This window comes from Coenobita brevimanus, chromosome 26, assembly GCF_032717465.1.
Source record: "Coenobita brevimanus isolate Jiangsu-jjx chromosome 26, ASM3271746v2, whole genome shotgun sequence".
NCBI classification, from domain to species: Eukaryota; Metazoa; Arthropoda; class Malacostraca; order Decapoda; family Coenobitidae; genus Coenobita; species Coenobita brevimanus.
In genome coordinates, this window is record NC_136979.1 from 48,596,374 (window position 1) to 48,621,127 (window position 24,754).

The 24,754-nt window shown below is 41.8% G+C and overlaps 1 protein-coding gene across 2 annotated transcripts in view; it reads right to left on the reverse strand.

Moving 5' to 3' along the window:
- mino (glycerol-3-phosphate acyltransferase mino) overlaps positions 1-24,754 on the reverse strand; it is an 86,104-nt gene that overhangs the window by 3,330 nt on the left and 58,020 nt on the right. Inside the window, exons 1-11 of one of the 2 annotated variants that reach the window (XM_080268205.1) lie at positions 15,776-16,121; positions 11,425-11,586; positions 10,355-10,533; positions 9,198-9,431; positions 7,937-8,124; positions 7,171-7,304; positions 6,253-6,748; positions 5,502-5,686; positions 4,275-4,446; positions 3,728-3,810; positions 2,467-2,604 (exon numbers count right to left, since the gene is read on the reverse strand). In XM_080268205.1, the coding sequence (XP_080124331.1) occupies positions 2,467-2,604; positions 3,728-3,810; positions 4,275-4,446; positions 5,502-5,686; positions 6,253-6,748; positions 7,171-7,304; positions 7,937-8,124; positions 9,198-9,431; positions 10,355-10,533; positions 11,425-11,586; positions 15,776-16,018 (2,214 nt within the window). In that variant the 5' untranslated portion in view covers positions 16,019-16,121. Of the gene's footprint in view, positions 1-2,466; positions 2,605-3,727; positions 3,811-4,274; positions 4,447-5,501; positions 5,687-6,252; positions 6,749-7,170; positions 7,305-7,936; positions 8,125-9,197; positions 9,432-10,354; positions 10,534-11,424; positions 11,587-15,775; positions 16,122-24,754 lie in introns of those variants that run through there. The other variant, XM_080268204.1, reaches the window with a different exon arrangement.

Consider the following 24,754-nt stretch of genomic DNA (forward strand, 5'->3'; position numbering starts at 1 on the left):
CTTTTTTTTTTTTTTTCAATCATTTGTAGGTTTATCAACACCTAATACAGAGTTCATCATCATCATCATCCAGACCTCCTTTTCCACCCTAAGGCAGGGTGAGGAGTAGCAACGTCCAGACAGGCCATGTTGCCCACTCAAATGGGCCACGCTTCCATTCACTCATTATTCAAGCCCCCAGAATCCTGGCTCTATCTGATACGCCAGAAACATTCACCACATTCTGTGGCTTCACACAAATGTATCCAACTGAGTCAATCCAAATGCTGTCACTTTAAAACGGGGTGCCAAATCACTGATCACGCACATCTCAAAACATTTATCCAACCAGCTCGATCTCTTGTCAGTCCCCTAGCCTCACTGACTTCCATACTTCTCTTCCTCACACACTCATCTACCATATCCTTCCAAATTTTCCTTGGCCTAACTCGCCTTCTCCTTCCTTCAAATTCGCTCAATATACTTTTTAAACTATTATTATCCATTCTCTCCACATGACAATACCATCTCAGTACACTCTCTTCGATTTTGGTGTCCACAGACTTCCTCACTCCACATCTTTCAAGAATCACATTATTTCGTATCCTATCCACTCTCTGTAATCCACATACAATACATTCCTCAGCAGTTCCATCTCCACTGCTCTCACTCTTGACTTTCCAGTTGCATGCCACACCATAGCCTCACATCCAGATGTTAAAGTTGGCACTAACACTCCTTCATGTAAGCCTCGCGCAGCTGCAACACTCAAGCCTCTGTTTCTTATCATGTCTTTCATGGCACCAGCTACTTTCCCTCCTTGTCACTCTACTTTCCACTTCTTTTGCACATTTTCCTCTCTTTTCTATCACTGCACCCAATTATTTGAACTCTCACCAATTCCAGGCTTTCTCCATTCACTGCAACATCACACTGGGAGTCACCTTCTCTTTCGATTACCATCACATTACTCCTTTCTACATTAACTCTCAAGGCACAACGCTCACAGACATCAGCAAAACTCTGCACTAGTCTACCAAGCTCTTGTCTGGTATTTGCAAGTGGCACTGCATCATCAGCATACAACAAATCTGAGATATTCCATCCATCACCATTCATTACCAATGCCATCCCCGTCTCCATTACAAGTGTTTTTACTTCCCTCATCACCCCATCCATATATGTATTGAACAACCATGGGAACATCAAACAACCTTGTTGCATGTTCACACTGATCATGAGCCATTTACTTAGATGCCCTTTTACCCTTACACATACCTCTCACTACCAACATACAAACTCTTGACAGCACCTAGCAGCTTACCATCTACACCGTACATGTGCAAAACCTTCCACAATCCTTCTCTGTCTCCTTTGTTGTATGCTTTTTCCAGGTCTACAGATGCCTTAAACACTACTCCTTCTCACAAGCCTTCTCCACCCCTGTCCCACTGCAGATATTTGATCCACACATCCTCTGCCACTTCTAAAGCCATCCTGTTCATCACTCACTATGACTTCTGAGATCTCTCTTACTTTCTCTAAAATAATTCTTCCACATACCTTCCCTATAACACTCAATAAACTTATGCCACGATATTTCTTGCAATCACTTCGCTCGCCTTTATTTTTGTACAGGGGTACAATCACAGCCTTTTTCCACTCTGCTGGAACAGTTTCACTCAGCCATGCCTTCTTACATATCTGCAACAAGCATTTCATTCTGCTCTCTCCATTACACTTAATCTATCTCTGCATACACCTCATCAACCCCTGTTGCTTTCCCATTTTTCTGCTTCACAGTGTTCTTCACCTGCCACTGCATTCCTTCTCCGCACACCCCCAAAACTGATCATGTTTACAGCTGCTTTGTTCTCTCTATTCCCATTCATCAGGCTTTCAAAATATTCTTTCCATCTGGTTCTGGTCCTTACCTCATCCCCATGGGTTATAATCTACCATTTACATCCTTCACACTTTCACATTTCTTTCCATTGTCACTTTTACATTTTCACACCTCTTTCCAGAATAACTTCCTATTTTCAAAGTACCAGTAGTTTGCACTCATTTTTCTTCCTAGATCATCAATTACCCCCTCCCTTTTCCTCTTCACTAGTTTCTTTACGTGCTTCTTGCTCGCAACACATTCAGTTCTTATTTCAATTGAACCCCTGTTCTGTAACCACTCTAGCCACTTTTTCCTCTTTTCCCCCATTGCTCTCTTAACCTCATTATCCCACCATGCTGTACCTTTCTTCTTTGTTGTTACTCTTGCCACACCACACACCACTTTAGCATTCCTAACTAAGCAATCCCTATATGTATTTCACAGGATATGCAGATTCATTTCATTCCAATTCAGTTAGGCTACATTAACAATTTAGCCCCTCCATATCAGAAAGTCTGAAAGATGAATAAACTTATCTGCAGATAACTAAATAATGCAAAATATAGGACATAAGCAACCCACTGAGGATAAAGACTAACCCCGACATCTTGCAAGAATCCCATGTCCATTAGGTTATCGATGGCCTGGCTGAGACGTATGGTGAGGGAGCCACATGGTGGCACCAACACAAACTCATACTGCAGCAGCTTGGCCAGACGCAACCCTCGACGCATCACCTGAAAGTCATGTTATTTAGTACAAGCAGAAACAGCCAATCCCATACCAACAACTGTCCCATATTATCATATTCTAGGTGGCATTTCTTCACAATTTATTATACTTATTCTTTCTATCAACAGCCAGATGTCCCAGTCCCTTATGGGGTGGCCATAAATACACTGCCTACATGTCACCCTATCATCTGCCATTTGGTTAATCACCTTCTCACACCCTCCTCTCTCAAATATCTCTCCACTCCATCCCTTCATTTCATCTTTGGTCTCCCCCTTCCCTCCTCCACCTCATTCGTATACACTCCTTGTCAGTCTCTCTTTCTCCATCCTCCCCACATGGCCAAACCATCTTGGAGTACTGTATTTCTCTTAACATCTTCAATCACAACCAAATCAATAACACATTGCTCCATCACTTCCTTGGCCGTGGCCTTCTTTAGGGACTCAGGGGCTGTTCAGCCGGACTGCCTAGGGAACAACTACTAGTACTACTACTACTACTTCCTCATGCTCATTACGCCCTGATCTTCTCTTTCAGGCTACTTATATATTTCTAGTACTGACATATTTTAACTCAGTACTGTACAAGAGGATATAAAGCAATATGCAAAACTGATCACTGAAGAAGAGGTACCATTGTCTCTTATGCCATCCATTACTTTATGGAAAGAGGGATGACTGTCACATTATAAAAGAAATACACCCACCTATGCAAAAGCTATTTATTCATAAGGTAAAGAAGTTTTGACCCAACTTGGACACTCCACAATTAACAATCCTTACATAAATGGGTATAATTCATGTAAAACAATTCAGTGCTGTGAAATCCAGCCACTGTCATATTATTTCTGGCACATGAACCACAAATCAGTATTCAGTGTGTGTTCATTAAAAGCTACCCATTTCCATGTTCTTTTTCACTATGAAGTCCTGAGTAAATTACAGAAAACTTGTCCATAACAGCTATATTGTTGTTTCAATGCTACATATGAAACTGAGGTGTCAGTTTCTCCCAACTACCAGCACCAACTGTAAGATAAAAGCTGTGGTATCTTGGAACACATCCTGTCTGTTTTGAATTGCAGGTTGTAATGACATGAATCATGGAGTGGTCTCTCAACCTTACCTTTTCTCTGTCAACAACACAGTCTGGCAAACAGTCTTTGTAGCTCCACAGATCACAATCAACTAGCGACAGCAAACTTGTAACTGGAAAAACAATAAGAATATCAGCACTAAGTACATTATCACAACAAATGTTAAAGTCATCTACCTACCATTCTAACACTTTCAAACCTCCATCTACGTTGCAACAAACAGAGGGGTCATTAGGAATCATGTTATTGCACTTTTACAATGAAACTGAACTTTTTAATATCAGAATGCCAATATTTTCGTGTCAGACATCCCCCTAAAAAATATACGGTATATATACACTAAATATATACTGTACATTATATATGTTCATATTTATGTATAAACAGCCACCTCCTGGGGATCACACCAACACACAAGGCTAGACCGTCAATCTAAGTGGGGGTATACTAAACCACAAATACAATCTAGATAAGACTACAGTATTAGTGTACTGGAATGAAGCAATGGCTCAGTTCTTTCAGTTTCCTGAAGTTTCATTAAATAACGATCACACCTATGGGGACAGGGCCACTCACCAACAATAGCATCAACAGCAAATAGTGGAGCAAGAGCACTGGCATAGTAATTGAGCTCAATGATGTTTGGCAGGAGTGTGACTGGCTTGATGAACATGTCTGACTGTGTGTTGCTGGATGGCTGCTCTTGGCTCTGCTCTACTCTCACCAACCCAGCTCCAAGCATATGTACCTGCATGACAACACAATGTTACTTCAACATTACAGGGTATAACCAAAATGGCAGAGGAGTTATTCGGTGTCTTAGTGTAATCATATTCCACTTTGCTCATACAGTTACACCTTAAACCCATTGATCTGAGGATGTACCAAGTACTTTTTATTTTATTCTTGAAACCTCCACACAATTTATTCAGCTTAAAGTAGTACAGGTGGCCCTCCACATCTGCGGGGGTTAGGGGACACAGATCCCCGCGAATGTGGATTTTCCACGAATGTTTGTTGTGCCCTCCTGTAAATGCCTCTACAGCCGCAAATCACCCACACCCATGGGACAAAGTTATCACAAGTAAATCGCACAATCGGGGGCTAATTCACTCACCTAATAGAAAAGCAATAAACTTGTTACCTTTGAACATGTAAGAGCACAATTACTGGGCACAATAATGAAATTACGGAAGGTTAGGCATGGCAGCGTAGAGGCAGTGAAGTGATCGCGACAATGACAAGACACAGACTAAGAGAGAGACAGAGAAGCGCGGGAGAACAGTGGTTTGGTGCAGGCTTGGTTTGGAGCAAAATGACCCGCAAGCGTCTGAACTGCTACACTATGCGGCCACGAATGGAATCTTGGCTCCACAGAGGGGCAATTTGTGAATCTGTGAGACCCAAGAAAGCTGAATCCGTGAATGTGGAGGTCCGCCTGTATATTGGAGAGAGAAGAGGATGAGTAAGAAGAATGTCTGATAGAATGGGAGAGGAATGTGAGGATAACGTAGCCAGGAGATGCTTCAGTCATGACCATCACCTGTTCATGGGTTTCCAAGGCACTGTAGATGACAGACTGATTGACTAAGGGTAGACTTTTCAAAATGAAGGTGTTAGATACAACAGAGGTAACAATGGAACTTGAACAGGCACTGTTTCTTTAATTTACTGAGGACTTAATACAGTACTGTAGAAAAAAAAAGGAGAGGGGGGATGCAAAAAAGGAGAGAGAGAGAGAGAGAGAGAAAACTGTCTATATAAGAGGAATCCTTATTGTTTTAACTGGCCAAACACACTTACTGCATGCAGCACAATGTCTCTTGACTGGCCAGAGAATCCAGTATCCCTCTTCCTAGTCCTGAGTGAGTCTTGGAGGGCGTCGAGTGCATGGGTGAGTATAGTGAGGGTGGCGCCATCACGATATACGTATGACAGAAGCCAAGCCAAAGCATTGGTTGACATTATGGCCTGACATCGTTCGGCATCTGTAAGTAAGAAAATAGCTTACCATCACACAAAACAATGTCTTCAGCCTGAGAATACATTTTAACATTTATTTCTGCTATCACCAAACAATTTTATTATGCTCAAGATAAAGTTTTTGAACCTGAGGGGATAGACACCAACTTCTCTAACTCCTTTACTACCAGGGCGCTCTCCTAATCTGAATAAAATCATGGTGACAAGGTGAACTAACATTATCATCATCATCATCTTCATCCAGACCTCTTTTCCCACCCTAGGGCAGGGTGAGGAGTAGCAACATCGAGACAGCCAAAGCTTGCCCAATTCAATGGCCATGCTTTCAATCACTCATCATTCAAGCCCTCAAAATTCTGGCCCCATCAGATGGGCCAAAAAAAATTTCACCATGCTTCTATAGCTTCATGTATACCTATAAAACAAATCCAAATGGTCACGTTAAAAATGGGTGAACTAACTACATTATACCATAAATTTACAGAATAGCTGGTGGATCACTTTTTAACCTCAGTATCCTTATCATACTATACTACAAACTACAGCATTTGGCTGTGAAAAAATGACCTACCATAGACAATATGAACTGCAAGCGATTTGACAAGTGAGCGATACTCCTCAGTCACTTCTGTCCCGAAGAGTGAGGAGCTGCTGCGAGCACCTGTCAGTTTGTTGTTGTTCTGAGTGACGGAGTTGACTGCACTGGAGGGACTGGATATTTTTCGCTTCAGGGGGAGGTGGTTGTTGACAGACGGGGTGGAGAGAGACCGCTGGTGGCCCTTCTCTGTGACTAGAGGTTCCTGTGGGTGAGTCTCTTGTGGCTCTGCTGTGCCCAGTGGTAATGATGATAATTCATTGTGTGGGGACGGGGAGAGTGGCGGCGTGCATCCAGTCAGAGAGTCATTCCTAGACTGGCTATGGGCCAAGCGAGGACCAATGCTGCCTTTTGTATTAAGGATAAACTCCCTTAAACTGAATGGCTGTCCAAAGTCAATTCTTGCATGGCCGTAGTTTGTGGACAGTACCTTAATTATAGCTCGTACTGCTCCCCAGAATGATTCTGGGATCTGGAAAGGCAGTAGAAATTATAATCATGTGTAAGCATAAAAAATGCTCTTAAACTTATAAGTTAAATTACTTTAACAAGCCACATATCCAAACTTGTGTTTGAATAGAGCTGTAACATCTATTCTATGACCAGAGACACTCATAAGTCCAGAAGCTCATTACCTTAATTGGTCAATTACCTACGATAAGACCATCATTCTGTGACAGGACCTGATGCCAACAAACTTAACAAATTAAAAGAATAAATAAATACAGTATATAGTACTTCTTTGTCACTACTCTACTTTCTGTGAATCTTCCTAAGTTTCCTTTTCCCCTGAACCAAATCTAATGCCATATGCAAATTACACTAACTCCTTATGTCAGAAGATATCTATATTATTCTCATCTTGTTAATTCTGTTTAGAGTCTGGTTACTAACTTTGCTCTGTCCCATCTGTTCCCGGATGAAGTTGCCATCGAGGAGTTTGTCATAGTTGATAGCAATGGGGATGATGAGGGCATCATCCAGAGTGCCATTGCTGTATGCATCAACAATAACACTCAACAATCCACCTGCAATATAACACATCATCAACATTCCACTCATCTGAGAAACTGAGTGGAAGGAGTTCTGACTTTTTCATGCACAATACAAGTTGGACAAACAGGTTGCTAAGAAATAATTAGACAGCACCCAAGCACCGATTTAAGAGGAATTCACTTATTCAATCTCGGTCTTGATCTATACAGGAAGGGGATATTAAAGGTTATACACAAGCTGTGTAGTTGAACTTTTGCTAACCACGTCCAGCTCTTCGAAAATTTCTACAGCAACGCACCAACCCATACATGTTCCCTACGTGTCAACAAGTGGGATGGGGGAGGGTCAGTGCCTCTCCCTGTAAAACAACTAACTCAAATACAAACAGCCACCCATTTTGGGATTATGACATCTGGCTATAAAGAGATAGATAGAGAAGATGGCAAGAACCGTGTCCAATTCTTCAGAAATTTCTCCAGCATGACAGCAAGAGTCAAAATTTTGTTACTATCTTTTCTATTATATCAAGATGCGTAGTGATATAGTGGTACAACAGAATTGGATAAGGAATAAATAAATAAAGAAATGAATAAAAAGGAGGCACAATATAACATCAATAAGATGAGCATATAAAACTATAGTTACTGATGGTGTCGTTACTTACCCTTGGGAGTGCATGGCTTGCCAGTACGAGTGCGTCCACCTTCAATGAAGAACTCGAGATTGTACCCGGCCTGCAGTGCATGAGTCACGTATGTTTGTAACACTGATCGGTACAACACATCACGTCGGTTCTTACATGTGTCCAGGCGACGCTTTATGAAGAATCCGCCAAGACCACGTAACAGACACCTACAGCAAAAACATTATACTGTGCATACAGACAGTCATTTTAACCCATTCACTTTATTTATTTATTTATTTTCTTTTCCTACCTTCAAACTACTGTATTAAATTAAACTCAGAACAGATCTCTCAAACTGAAGGGATTATTAAAGGCTAAATGGAATTCCTCCAGTTAAAAAAAAAATCTTTCCTAAGAAGAATAATGTTGCATGGATTATAAACTCACCAGACAAAAGGAGTTGTTAGGAATGTATTCCACAACATCACAACTTTTTGCATACAAATAATACTGAGAACTAGAGGAACCTGGCAAATCAGATTTTTGGGTACCAAGAGAGCTTTTAATAGTTAATTTTTTCTCCAGTTTACTGTGAAGGTCATAAGGGAAAAAAAAAAGTAAAACAAGGGATGAGTTAGAATGACTTATAGCAGTTTGTCATCATTTCTTTCACTTAGTTCTCCATGCATTAACACTTTATCTTCCTTAACAGCTGCTTGTTTCATTACAGAGTTCTTCTGAAATAGGAAAATTAGTGTTTCTTTATGCTCTTAACTCCAAAGTCATGAGCCAGAAACACAGCTCACCAAAAGTTGTTTAATTTAAAGTTGCATTTTGTCTTCAGACATCCACATCTTAACTGATGTTGGCTCATTCAAGCTGCCGATTTCCTAAACCAAAAAGAAACTTAAAGTTAAATGTCGTAAGTTTCAGAGATTTAGAGGAAACGCGATGGGCTAAATGTGCAATTCAGGCATCCCGGAGACACAGTCCCCTTTATTAGGTTAGGATGAGTTTCAAAATACTGCATTAGAATTTTTTCCCTATACACCTGCTACTATAAACAAGATTACTGTACATCAGGGCTGGGCCCAGCAAGTCAAGAAGATTTGTTTATGATCAAAACTTGCAACTCAACTTTGTGGGTAGCACTGGAATTATAACTGGCACACTTTCCACAATTTATTGTGGACTTCACTGCAAAAAATGTAATTAGAAAAGGCATCTGATAACTATAACTTATTCTAATCCATCAAAAGAACTGAACTTGTACAGAGTCTACAGACTGATGTCAACCTACCCAAAGACAGGGATGCGCAGGTTGTCCCCAGCGGCCACAATGGGTGCCGCAATCTGGCGGTTGAAGAGGACCCAGGTGACAAAGAGGTAGTCCACATGAGAGCGGTGGAGTGGCACAAAGATGATAGGAGTGTCCCGCTGCACCGCTCGCTCTATCACCTCCTGCTGACCACCATGCACCGTCACTGACATTAGCAGGTTACTGAACACCTTAAACAGGACATAGCCTGTCAACCTGAAATGGACCAGGGCATGAGGAAGATACCTGGAAACAGCAAGTCCATCTATCCATCACATAAACCTGTGTTGCCTCATGAGAAGTGTAGAAGCCCAGAGCTAGGCAAGTTGATCCTGACATTTAAGATGAGAGTGACCAGCCTCACTCATCCCTGGGTGGCATTACGTGAGCATTAAACCCCAACCACCCCTTGGATAAGAACTGACACAGGCTCAATCTGGTTGGAGCGCCTTAATTACCCACTAAACCACCAGGTGCCACAGTTTGGTTGTATGGTTACCATCCACTGAAGTAAATGGTTTCCTGGTGTACAGGAAACCATTTGGCTTGTCATCCAGTGTAGAGTCACCCGCAAACATAAGGAAGAGGAAAAAATTAAGGAAAGAACAACATACGAGCAAAGAAGGAAGGGAGGAAAGGGCAGCCACCTGAGAGCAGTACTACACTGAGTGAGTGGATGGTGAGTGCCTCCACCTACCACAGACATGTAAAACCATCAAATTTCCAGTGCACTGTGCACAAGTTTATTACCAATTTCTTGGTCTTGCAAACCAATGAATGATCAAACACTGCATGTATTGTATAATGAAACAATTTTTACCTTACTGTACACTTACTTTCACTAACAATACAGGTGGTGGATATTGAAAAAGTGGTAGTTTTACAATATATACTATAAAATGAGCAGCCAGACTGAAAGCCATGTTGATGTTACATACACACCCCAACTGCAATGTGCATATACTGCATGCACTTTGTTGTGTAGTCTGGGAAATGAACATATCATAGATATCCTGCATCACATGAGACACTAATTAGTTCAGTGAAGACTTTGAGTTGTGGTGGCTTTATGAAATCTTTGGATAAAATTGTGAAGTAGGTAAATCCCTTAAAAGTTCCACAATACAATTAAATCTAACCTGATTAGTGTACTGGATATAGCTGCCTTCATGTCTGAGAGTAGCTTGTGTGCACGTGCTGTGTGTTTGGCCAGCAGTGCCATGTATGCCCGGCTGTTCTCACTCACACCAGCCTCCTCTGCCTCCTCATTCACCACCTGCTCCAGCGCTGCCACCACACGCTCATCTTGGATTATTACCTGTCAATGATGTCAGGGGAGGTTCCTGATATCACACTGCTATGTTCAAATGGAAGAATTATACCTACATATAGAAATGCTATTTACGAGGGAGGTATAACATTTTCATGTCAGTATAATTACAATAATTCAAAAGTTCTGAGATCTTTTGTACATTACTGTTCTAAATACAACTAAAAATTATACAGCAGAAGTCATTAATTCTTGCAGTATGATGAAAATTTTTTTACTTTAATATTACTTCCTGCATCTGAATTCATTCTGCTTAGGAAAAATCTCTTTGTAGTGAAGTGATCACAAGGGATTTATTCCAGCTCCTTAATGTAAGATCTGCTAAAATCACCGTAACCATATGAAGGTGGCAAAAATAAACAGAATTATATATTATCATACTGAAGGGATTAATTAGCAATCTATCTATCTATCTACAATCAGTGCCATAATCCTGTACAGGGTGGCCATTTGCCTTGGAGTTAGTTGTTTTATGGGGAAAGGAACTAACCCTCCGCCAACCCACTAGCTGACAAGTAGGGAACACATTTGGGTTGGTTATGTGGTTACCACCCAGCATTGTAAATGGTTTCCTGGCTTACAGCAAACCATTGGGCTTGTCACTCAATGTAAAGCCACCTGAAAAGGAAAGAAGAGTGACAATAAATGACAGGAAAGATGGGAGAAATAGGAGGAGAGGAAGGCTGACACATAAAAAGAATGATAAAGGTGAAGGAAGAAGTAGGCAGCACTACATCTTCCTTCGCATTTATCATTCTCATCACTGTAATCAGCTCTGAAGTGAGTAGCAGTTTAGTTATCACCATTAGTAATTTCGCTGAAGGTAGTTACGTAAAGCTCCTGGCATTGTAGTGCCAGAGGAATAACAACATAACTTACTTTGTTTGGTATTTCTTTGTAGTTGAAATTCGTTTTGAGTGTGAGGCAGTGGAAGACGTAGCAGCATTGTCGAGTGAGCCAGTAGCGGTCGGTGTTGGCAGTGGACACACGCAGCAGGTTGTGAAGCCCCAACTGTCTCGTTCTATCATCAACCACACCACCCTGAACCAAAACACTTTAGTTTGCTCCAACACCAGAAATCATAATATCAAAACTGTACTTACTGTACAGTATTCAATTGCACACAGTGCATGAATCCTTTATGGAACATTATAAGATCCTTTAATAAATAATAAAAACATGTACAGCATATACTGTGGATCACAGGGGTAGTATACTGCAAATTTCAATTTTATTTAAAAGCATTTTAAAGCAGAGAGCTAAAGCAAAAAAGGAAAATATTTATTATAAAAAATAATAAAAACAATTATTATACCATACTAAAATATTCAGCAGCTGGCTTGATAAACATATACCAGTAATCACAGGCAGATTAAGAACACATAGTCCAGTCCAGTCCTGTACTGAGTTACATTTAATATGTGGGTTAAGGATATTACTAGCATTTACAAACAAAGTTCAACATACATTTCAAAATACTGACATGTGCCAACGCTTATTGCAAGCAAACATATTACGCCATACGATAGTCATGACTGTTCAGTTACAAGACTGGTTACTGGAAACATACAGCATGTTATGTATAAAATAAACATTAGTGCAGTACCATATGTTTTGGTAGACACTACAAGGGTACATGTTAATAACTTCACAAAATTAGTTACACCTCCATCAGTCACAAAAATAAAACCAAAGTAACACAAAGTAAACACAACGCTATCCTTCAATCAGCATATGTATAAACAAAGCTACCATACTGGAACTGTCAGGGAAGTGATTATCTGCCTATGGTTTGGTGAATACAGTACATACATCACAGAAAAATGAAGCCACCTGAGACCCACATGGGTCCAGTTCAGCCTCTGGTTATGCTTCACTGGTCTTGGATGAAACTGATTCACTGACTAATGAGAAAAACAATACAAAATCTGTTCACATCACTTCATCTGTGCATAACAAAACTGCACACCAAGCCCAAAGATGGTTACACTGTGGGCACAGCAAGGGAGGTGAAGCCTTGAAGGGCAACAAGGAAGGGAAATACAATGCACCATTATAACATTCAAATAACCAATCCATATGTAGTGCAACCACCTCAATCAACTTCAATAATGATTGGTTGAAGTGACTTGGATGCAGAGGGCAGGAGTCTGAGGGAGAGCTGGAGGCAAGGAGCAAGGAAAGAAGATAAAGGCTGATGACAGAAGAGAGAGGGGGAAGATGCAATGCAACAGAGAGAGAGAGAGAGAGAGGGGGGGGGGTATGAAAGACCGTAAGACAGGAAAAGCATGGGGGGTATACGCAGTAAAAAGAAAGGGAAAGGAAAGGAGGGGAAAGGAATCTCAGGAACAGGGTAAGGGTACTGGAAGAAGTAGAGATGCAAGAAAGAGAGAAAAAGAAAGGGGCAGGGCAGGAACTACAAGGAGATAGAAAGAGAAAAAGCAGATGGAGAGGGATAAGGGTGAGAAGCAAGGATCAGAAAAGGAAGGAAGAGATAGAAATGCTGAGAAAGAGAAAATGGAACTGGAGGTGACAGAATACAGCAAAGGGGAAAGGATGAGAGAGACATGGAATGATGAACAGGAACTGGGAAAGGAAAGAGGCTAAGACACAGAAGTAGCAGGTACTGTACATGCTGCAACATCAGTCTTGCAAATCACAAGGACACAACTACACACTCCAGACCCTATAGTAAACAGTAGACAGACAACTTCATAACTTGTGCTGGCCTACTGCTCGTGTAAGTCTCTCATGATTTGTATGCTTGGTTTAATACTATGGTACAAGTCTCTTCAGGCACTGAAGAAAATTGGCTAGAAGTATCATGAACAAAATATACAAACATATCAATTTAAATATATCAGCTTACTGAAAGGATGTAAGGTGACTGTTCCTTCTGCATGTGAAATCTTTCATTTAAAAAAAAAAAAAAAAAAAAAAAAAAAAAAAATCTGGAGGTATCACAGCAAATTTGGGAGGGAAAAAAGTTCGACTGAAAATGTTGCAATGGATCAATATTACAATAATATGGTAACTACTTGGTATCAAGTAACCGTTTACATGACGTGAGTTAACGGTGCTGAAATTACAAATGGCTCAGTGGGTGACAAAAACACCACAGTGACACAAGTTTCCATTCTCTATTTACTATAGGGTCTCTACTAACACATACAATACAACAATACTGATCTCATTACACAGCTAACCTCTCTATTAGCTTTATCAACCTCTTCAGTAGTGACATCACATTAAGTATACAGCAATCTTATCATCTCAAAATTATTACAGTCACCATAAGAGAGACTTTTTGAGCCTAAGGGGTTAGATATAGACTTTATTAACTTCTTAAGTTGGTCTTTCCCAAGTTGTATATCAACACCTGGCAGTAGCATAACCAAACTGAAATGTGATGTCACTGTACATATACGATAATTACAGTACAAGACGACCTCTCGGGCTGGGATTCATAAGCTGTTTCACTGTTCATGAGAATGGTATTCAGATCTCCAACAGGAATTTGGTATTTATGATGCATAACAACACTGCATACCAAGGGAAGAGTCATCATCTGAGGGATTATACAGTTAAACATGCACAGCTGGTTGTGAACCTTTAACGTTTGGATACAGGCTATTTTTACATTTTTTTCCACACTTCAGCCAAGTAGGCCTATCTGAATTCCCAGCTAATATACGGCGGTCTTCAATTTAAGTCAGGGATTGCTCAACACAATATTGCATTTCAAAACTTTATCTATATTGTACTGGCGCCTTAAATTGGGGATAATAGTAGTTGTAGTTGTAGCACCAGGTTCATCAGAAACATGAACCCCATGGACAGCAAGCTGAGGTTATCTTTTTTCGGCAGTCCACCATCATCCTCAGTGGACAGGGGAAGTTGAGTAATGTTTGCATTAACCGACAGAAGCAGCTCGGTTATTTCAGTATTGCCAAATGACTGCAGAAGGCAAATTAGTCTTATGGAAGCAGTGGAACTCTACTAGGCAATTTTTCATTATTTTAACGTTAGCTTACTGTACATAAAGTATTAATATATACTTTATAATAAAGCATAAAAGATCAGTAGTTTAATCAACATAGCATGAACATCAACAAAACAAACCAGCGAAAATACGACTGGGAATTCAAATTTTTGAAGGAAAACTTGGACCTCTAATGATGCTAGCCAAGGTTTGATGGTTTAGAGGGAAACTTCACAAGACAATGTTATTCTTGCTTACAGAGATAGCTTGAAGACAGGGTACCTTTACTACATATGGGAGGATTGTATGATCCAGGAAGATAGAATTGTGAGTGTGGGGCTGGTTGGGGTTCAAAATTTTATAATATGTCCACATTAACTTGGCATATATACAGTATTAACTTAAATGAGACATTCATACTGTATTATTTTTTTTACTGATTATTTCATGTAGCTCAATGACAGGACAAGCCATGGCTATGATTGTAAATCTATATTAACTTATAGGTGATATTAATTCAGTCCTTCTGCAGCTTATATTAAATGGATCAATTGTAGAATGACACTGCTATCAATCTATCTATAGACAGACACCATAATTCCGCAAGGGGTGGCATTTAGCATTGAGTTGCTGTAGTTATTTTATGAGAAGGGACACTAACCCCTGCCAAACCACTTGCTGACACGTAGGGAACATGTATGGGTTGGTTATATGGTTACCACCCAATGCTGTAAATGGTTTCCTGGCTTACAGGAAACCATTATGCTTGTCACTCAAAGTAAAGCTGCCTGAGAGGGAAAGAAGAATAATAAAAAGTGACAGGAAAGATGAGAGAAATAGGAAGAGAGGAGGGCAGATACAGAAAAAGAATGGTAAAGGTGAAGGAAGACATAGACAACACTACATCAAGAGAGTGATGATGGTCGCCACTACCTACCACCAATGTCACTGCAATGAAAGTACAGTACTGTAAATTGTTTCTGCTGCACTTCTTAGTGATACTACATACAGGGGGTTAATTTCTGTTAAAGCTCACCATTCAAGCTTGGAAAATGGCAATCTGAGCTAGGCCTAATCTTTATTATATACAGTTAGGCTATGAATTCAAAAGGACAATTAGAGGCCAAGTTCAAGCGTACATAGTACTGCACCATACTCTAGTGTTAATCCCTTCACAGCTAAGCATTCAAAATGGACTGATAGTAATTTAAGGCCAAGTTACAGAGGACAGAGCATAGTGTAACGTACATCATGAGTGGCGGTGGAGAGTCGGGCAGGTGGCGGTGACTCTGGTGGTGTTGGCATGACGCTGGCAATCTGAGCGGCCAGACTCTTGCTGTCGGGGAGCCAGGAAGCAGTGAACGGTGAACTGGTTGGGGCAGGCATGGAAGGGGGTGGGGCAGGCATGGCAGTGCAGGGCTTTGGCGGGTACTCCACCGGGGCCCAGGACACACCCGGGCCCTCGCGACGCAGGAGCACAGCGGACGTCATTGCTTTGGTCTACCTAACTAGTGTTGTTCTCATTAACCACTTCTCATCTACTCCCAATCATTGCAAAATGTTTATAATGTTCGCTGGATCTTAAAGCTGCACACTGAAGAAAAAATACCTTGCACTTAATATAATGTAAAAATCACTGCACACTCTTCTTGCTGTTCTTGGGTTTTAGAACTATACATTTAATGAAAAATAATTTGCATATTCAAACACAAGTTTTTAGTTTTCTTCTGATCATATTGTGACAAAAATAATGGCATTTTTTTTTTTTTCAACAAAAAGATTTCTTTTCAAAAATTACTTGAGTGGAACAGCATACTGTACACCAACTACTAACCTCTTCACAATGAGAGGTTTCTGTTAGGCTTATTTTATTCAATACAGCTCATTTCATTCAACACACAACCTCGACACAGACAATCCTTCAATACAGCATCAACAAGAGACCTCTGGGAACCACTACTTGAAGTGGATGGTTTCCTGCAGTCCACTTGGTTCACATCCAGATAGCCTAAGCCTGAGGTTACAACAACAATAACATAAAGTAAAACTACAACAACAATCCTCTCAGCTAAATGTTACTCTATGGCGACGTCACGAATAAAATGAAATAAAAAAGAGGCCTTCGTAGTGGAGGGGATGCCAGACACTGTTCTCCACCCTTCAATAAGAGCTCAATAAACCCATCTAGGAACATCATGATAAAAAGGTGAGATCATTCTACCGTAATGAAAGCTTCCCGTCTTCAGTGTCTCTCTCTCTCTCTGGGGACTATTACATAGCCTATACGGCAAGCAGTTGAAACAGTGTGCCCCAAATCCTTCACATTAAAGGTAACGTATGTGATGCATCTGCACGATTCAGTTCTCTCTATTTTGTAATTTCTCATTCCTTGTTTTCTCGACTCATCCGCACCTCAACCTGACCTTGGAAACGGAATAAAAAGGTTGAATGATGATGACAGTGATAATGATGATGATGATATGACAGAGTGGCGTGTTATAGAGTACCTAAATAAAGTAACGAGAGAGAGAGACAGACAGACAGACAGAGGGGGGGAGGTAGGTAGGTGGTGGGGTGGTTCAAGGTCTAATATTCAATGCTAAAAAATACACACACACACACACACACACACACACACACACACACACACCATAACCAAAGGATCACTGTATAATACCATGAGGAAACGTCCATCCACATTTTATAAGGATACCAGTATTAGATCACACAACTACATCGTCTCTGCATCTTGTAACTACTCTAATGACTCCATTCTATATCGCGGGTTTCATTACATCTAACACTCATGGACGTTATATTAATGTCCCTCATAAATTATACGATCCTCCCTTCCCTTTTGTTATGTAAGCATTTAAGTAAACGGTTTCCAAGACAGAACTGTGTGAGAGGAGAGGAGAGGAGAGGAGAGGAGAGGGGGAAGGGAAGAGAGGAGAGGGAGGGAAAGAGGAGAGGGAAGGAAATAAATGAATAAGTTATGAACGGGCTGGATTATATATGGTACACTTAAACCAGTCACGAAGAATTTTCCTATACCGAATAAATCGTTTGCAGGTGGGATGAATAAACTCGGACGCCATAGGACCGCAGCCGGGGTTGAAATAGGGCTGGGTGTATGTGAGGGGGGAAGAGAGAGTGGTATGGGATACGGAAGGATACGCAGTGAGTGGGACAGTGAAGGTGCACGGCAATCAATACTGGAACTTACCCTGCCTCTCTCTCTCTCTCTCTCTCTCTCTCTCTCTCTCTCTCTCTCACACACACACACACACACACACACACACACACCACCAACACGGATACGACAACCAATAGCCATTTTTTAAGGCTATTTGTTCTCTCTCTCTCTCTCTCTCTCACACACACACACACACACACACACACACAGTGACAGCCCAAATGTGAGCAATACGGTATAAAGACAGCATCACAAGAGCAAACACTATAATCTTGCATATTTTAGCAACATTCAGCAATGACCGCTTCAAAGAGGGTCACACTGTAATCTCGTGAATTTTAGCAACACTCGGCATTACCGCGACATCAACCTGCAACTATGAAGCATTTCCGGCTCGCTACAGGAGGCTATAATGAAAGAACAGGATTAACAAGAATAGGATGAACAAGAAAAGGTAATATAGAAAAGGTGGGGGTATTCTCGCAAGCTTAGGAGGCTCCTTCTGCACATGGCTCGTTTAATAATTCACTTCTATATTACTGATGCAGTACCCTTGTTTGAAATACCGGAAGTCTGAAAATAAACAAATAAGAAAGCAAATAAATGCAATGCACGCACAGCAGTTGAAGTTCAAGTGTTACATATGAGTGGAAGTCATCTGTAATCTGGTGTATGAATTTTTATTATTTAACTTGTTTTTCCTTCCCATGTTCATCTTCTGGAAAAGACAATCCATACACTCTACAAAAATACACTGGCCAAGAACAGGTGCCAGGTAGCCTCAAATGCCAACAAAATACGAGGTGAACAAAGAAGACTTGGCGGTAGAGAGTGTGAGCGAGTGATACAGAATAGATTCCACACGGTAGGCGAGGACCCTACTACCCTACCCGCCCTACTTTGCCCTACCCACCCTACCTTTCCCAGTTTGAGTGCACGTGCACTTAACGCACCCTAATCGTTCTGTAGGTTACACGCGCACACTAACTTACGTGCATAAGTAACACGTGAAACTACACACACACACACACACACACACACACACACACACACACACACACAGGCACGCGCGCGCGCATATATAGATAGATAGATAGATAGATACATTATTTATACATCATATACAAGACACCAATACAAATATTACTTATAAACACATACATACGAGCACATGCTCTCTCTCTCTCTCTCTCTCTCTCTCTCTCTCTCTCTCTCTCTCTCCATGCACCTTTCTAACCAGCAAGACTGGGTAATAAATGTGTGTAAGATGTACGTCGTAAAACTCCGTCGGCTTCGTGGGTACAGACGCCGGCTTGGGACGCTTGCCAAAACGCTGGTGAGGCTGGCAGGTGGTGGTAGTGTGGTAGGAGGGTGTGGTAGTACTTCCACACTCACCCAGCAACACTACCCGGTACTACTACAATTATTATCGTCATCTCTGTCTATTGTATATTACTACCACCATCGTAACTGTTATCATCACCACCACAACTATCATCATGTCTCACCACCAACACCATCGCTATCATCATCTATCAACACAAACACCAGTACCACTATCACAACCACCACACCACCATCACCATCGTCAATCACCACCTCCACCACAATCACAAGTACTAAAATCAACACCAGTAAAACACACACACACACACACACACACACACACACACACACACACAATCAGGTTACATCAAGAACTCGTCTCGTCCCTATCAACCCCCTTCCCCCCATAACATCTACCTTGTCCTCACGTCACCTTCCTTCATTTCCGTCCCTGCATTCAATTTTTTACACAATATACCGGGTTTTTCATCTGACGGAACTGGACTACTCTCGTAATAAGAATACTGAGTCGTGGTTGCTTGAAATTCGATGAGACCTAGGTATAAGGAAAGAATGTTTCTCCTTGGTTCTTAGTCAAACTTATCCTTCAATCTCTACATCATGCCACTAAGAGAGCTAAGAGGGAGCTTCGTCAGGTTAAAGTATATGCGTTAGAATCCTGCATCAATATCCCTCCCTTTCTAACCTACTTAGTAACTCATCTTCTTGTGCTCATTCTCAACTTCATCCCTCCTCCCTGTCTAACATTTTAACTCACACCTAACCCAATCTCCACCCCCTCTCTCTCTCTCCCTACCACTTCCGCTTTCCCCTTCTGCACTACACGTTCCACATTCACAAACAGCACTGACCTATACCCACATAACCCCTTGACAACGATGACCTATTTTTCACGCTATCCTTGCTCCCTCACCATATTTACTCAGCCTGGGGGATTCTTAACGCACCTGGCTTTTCTCTGAATCACACCTGACTGCGTTCTGCTGTGTAGGATGCAGGCTAAACCATTAAAGTAACAGGCATCCCAGAAAGGACCGTAAAAACTCTAGGCCTCTTCCTGCCATGCCAAAGGTCAATGTAAGGTCTTAGCCCCTTTACTGCGATGACGGCCTGTTGGCTTTATTCTTGCTCTGCTTTAATCTGGCTACATCCTGGTGACTTTACTTGCCTTCAGGGAGATTAGTGGAGTCTGATTCTAATCCAGTCACTGCCACAATCTCCATTCCCCAATAAATATATAAATAAATAAATAAAATAACCATATGGAGGCAGCGAGAATAAAACAAAAAGTACCCTACGTCCTCATATTAAGTGTTACAGTCCCCTCCCAAATATATATAAATCCATTAATAAAAATATTCATACTGGGGAAGCGAAACTAAAACCAAAATACTTCCTAAGACTGTAGGGGTTACGAGGAAAACAATAAACTATCCTATGTAAGGTTGTACAGTTTGTTGCGAATAAAAGTTAACCATTTCACTACGCGATTTTTTCTTGGGTTACGGTATATAAAAAAAAAAGGGGGGGGGGGGGAGGCCATGGCAAGACTAAAAACAACCGTCGTCATGGTATCTAGTGCCAAAGAGTTTACATAAGGAATTGGGATAGTGTAGGTAAGATTAGGTTGTTTGTTAGTTAAGGAATTCAGAAGTCACTGCCAAAGTATCTAGCTACATAACGTACTGAAAAGAATGGAAAGAATGAATACATACACCCCATCTCTTAGAGGCAATAAAAAAAATTGTGGCAGTAACAGTAGTGGTGGTAGCAGTTGTAATAATAGTAGTAGTAACAGTATAGTAATAGTAATGGTAATAATAATAATAATAATAATTAATAATAATTTTCACGTAAGGTTAGAATATTATGCAACGTCAAGGTATTCAGACTGCACTGCCAAAGAATGTATTATGTCTCTCTCTCTCTCTCTCTCTCTCTCTCTCTCTCTCTCTCTCTCTCTCTCTCAAAACCCTTCATAATCTGGCTCAGTACTTGACCACTCGAGATATCGCGTCAATGGATCCAACAGTAGGTCAATAGCACATCAAGGGTAAAAAAAAATAACAACAATAAAAAATTCCAAGCATCCATGATAAGGTCACGGATCCACAATCTTATCAATCAATTTAACACGTGGAAGGACGGTAAGACATTTGACCCTGTATTCCCGTCGGGTAAGGACGCTCCCTATTCATTTCTCGATATGGCTGATTAATATCCTTCTGTATGTTATTTATGAAGAGTATGGGAATGTTGGAGGGATATATAAAACACAGACTAGGAGACTAAGGTGTAGTAAAGAAAATAAATCGGCAAGGAAAAGGTGTTCGGGAGCTTTCTTAACCGACGAGTGTCCTGGTGTCGTTGGAAAGTTACTGGGGACTATTTCTAACAGTACCGGGTATTTCTATTTCTAACACCGATGAAATATTTGGCAGCAGTAACGGTAACGGGATACTCAGGAATTTTGGCTTTTTTAGACGGTTACTGAAGACTGCTTAACCCCTTCATTACGATGACGTTCGGCATTCGATATTTTTTTCACTCGTGTGTGCGTGACAAAAAAAAAACATGAATGAGAGTCGAGATTAACCAAGGTCTAAAATTCTCAAGACCTACTTATATACCTGTCCATTTGCAATCCATCTCCTTATCTGATTACAGGTATGAAAGGTCTCTCTCTCTCTCTCTCTCTCTCTCTCTCTCTCTCTCACCACAGGGTCGTCACCAGTTTCCTTACCGTCACGCTCTAATGCCGTTCCTCCCCCCCCCTCCCTCTAACCCCACTTTTCCTCCACTCCCTCCCTCCCCCTCCTCTCATTTTTCCTTCCCCCCTCCCCTACCCGCAGGGAGCATCGTCAACTGCTCCACCACCACAATTACACCTGCTCCACCACCACCACCACCACCACCACCACCACCACCACGTCAGCATTCTAGGTGGTATGGGAGACGTCTTAGCACCTTAGCTCCAGGAAGGGAAGTTGCCCAGGAATTTCTGTGAGCCATGTTTGGATCTCATCTCTGTGGCCTCTCGTCTCACAACAACAACAACGACAAACACACACACACACACACACACACACACACACACACACACATTCTAAAGAAATGTACGGTAAAACAGCATCACAAGACTGGGCAATACGAGCCTGAGTCAATCCTGTAAAAAATAAGCTTAGTTAAGAACGATTACGTAAACACACACACACACACACACACACACACACAGGAACAATGGGGTAAGAATTAACAGCAGTGGGCGGAGAGAGCGCTAAAGAGGAATAACAAAAAAACAAAGCTGCGTGTTGTGTTGGCAAAGGCTTGACATGGTGACGGTGATAAAGGGTTAATGTCCTTGATTCTCTTCACCCACTGGCAAGGCTATACCGGTACACGGCGGTATTCATGTGCGGTTAACAAGCTTGCTAACACCTCTTCCTTGCTTGTTATTTCTGTAAATGCTCTGTTAATATATTCTTGCGTGTTACTCATGCAATGTATAGCCGATCCATAATTACAAAGATATGAAAAGCAAATATAAATAAATAAATAAACGATAAATAATGGGTAGTTGTGAAATCGCTAAGGAAGAGGTGCTAGGAAGCCTCCTTAACCGACGTGTGTGTGTGTGTGTGTGTGTGTGTGTGTGTGTGAGAGAGAGAGAGAGAGAGAGAGAGAGAGAGAGAGAGAGAGAGAGAGAGAGAGAGAGAGAGAGAGAGAACCGTAGTAAAGATGGGTACTACAAGAAATAGCGTGGGAGGAAGAATGAACACTGTAATGTGGAGAACGCCCATAGGAAAATTACCACAACAGAATAATTTTACCACAAAGAAAAACCAGAGTAACAGTGGGAGAGGATGCGGGAGCCTTGTGAGATGTGTCAGTGTGTGGCAGTGGCCGAGATGTGGACAGATACAGCAGGCCATCATAGTAAGAAGCCACGTCAGATGGTATGTAGGAAGGCCAGTTACGATCATCATCATCATCACTGTTACCGGCATCATCATCATCACCCTAGTTCTAAACTTATGCATTCTATTACAAATAATTGCAGTTATTTTTAGCACTCATTATCATCATCGTCAACAACATAGGTGCCGGGGAGCCTTTTAAGACCACGGGTAATACAGAGAATTAAGGATTAGTGCCAGAGAGCCTTCCAAGTCCACAAGTTTCAAATGGTAGCCTCCCAAGCCCACGAACATACGTCCCCTAGGATCCCATTGACCTCGCGGCGAGTGGGTGTGTTGTGTTGGGGGTGGGGAGGGAGGCGTCTGGGGTAACCATGGCAACCAGCACCACCTCCAGGCAGCAAGGCGTGGCTCTCAACGCTGCCATGGAAAGTTTGCCTGTTACCCCCCCCCCCAACGCACGCCTGTCTAGTGCCTGACGCTGCATCCAGTCAAAGGTGGCTGCATCGTCCACATATTCATCATCATACATAGACAGACCCAATAAAACAAAACGTCTTCAGTGTGAATATTATAAGAAGCACTTGGATATCTTGAACTTTTAACCTGAATAAAATCGTAATGAAAATAAAATACTGTACCACGTAGCAGTGTGGTTAGCGTGACTCCCTCTAGCGGCCTCCTCACCTTACTTCCACCCACCTCGATGTAGGGTACACGCACGCATTCAAAGTGTGTGTGTGTGTGTGTGTGTGTGTGTGTGTGTGTGTGTGTGTGTGTGTGTGTGTGAGAGAGAGAGAGAGAGAGAGAGAGAAGGGGGGAGGGGATGCATACAGGACAAGTTTGAAATACGAAGTGAAAAATAACCAGAGCGAGTGAGACAGGTGGGAAGAATTAGAGCGAGAGAAAGGTAGTCTGACGGAGAAAGAATAGAAATAGACCGCAAAATGGGGCGGGGAGGGGAGGAGGGAGAGAAATGGAGGTGGTACAAATGCATGGGAGGGAAAGAATGGGGTGGGGTGAAGAATGAGATGGGGGAATGATGTGGAGGGAGACAAAGGGGTGGGAGAAGCGATTGGGCTGGTGGGGAGAAGAGAATTGGCTGGAGGAGAGAAAGAAATGTGGGAGAAAGGGAGGGGAAGAGAAACAGCGGGTGACAGGGAGGGGGAAAAAGGAGTACGGAGAAGAAAGTGGTGGGGGAGGGGAGAAAATGGAGGGGAAAAGGGGGGATCGTGGGCTTCGGAGGCTCCCAGGCACCTTTCCCTTGCCAGTTTATTTCTATACGTGACACATTTCAAACCATTCAGTACTGGGGCGCGTCTTGCTACGTGTTTCCTCTTGCTACCTCAACACGATTTTATTCAGGGGAAGATGTCTTGCAGCTTGGTCAGTGGCGGCGCTCGCTTGCATTCTGTAGAAGGGGAAGATCTTTTTGCTGTTAGGTTACGGAAGGATTTATCTCACCGCTCACTTCGAACAAGGACAAAAAATACTATACTTCATCCCCCTTAACGTGGCACAGATTTTCGTCCTTTTTGCAGTTATTTCCGCGTGGAGCAGTGGCAGAACGAGGCAAGGCTATGTGCTCAGCGTCCTTTCCATATCACTTCCTTGTACCTTGCATCATCTACAATTAATTCAATGTTACAAATCGGCATTCAAGATGGAGAGGGCAGTTTTAGGTCAAGTTACAGTAAAAGGAGTTTAGACAAACATGGGGGCTTCTGAACCCTACCAGGAAGTTCGCTTCAGTTTAAGGGAGTGAAA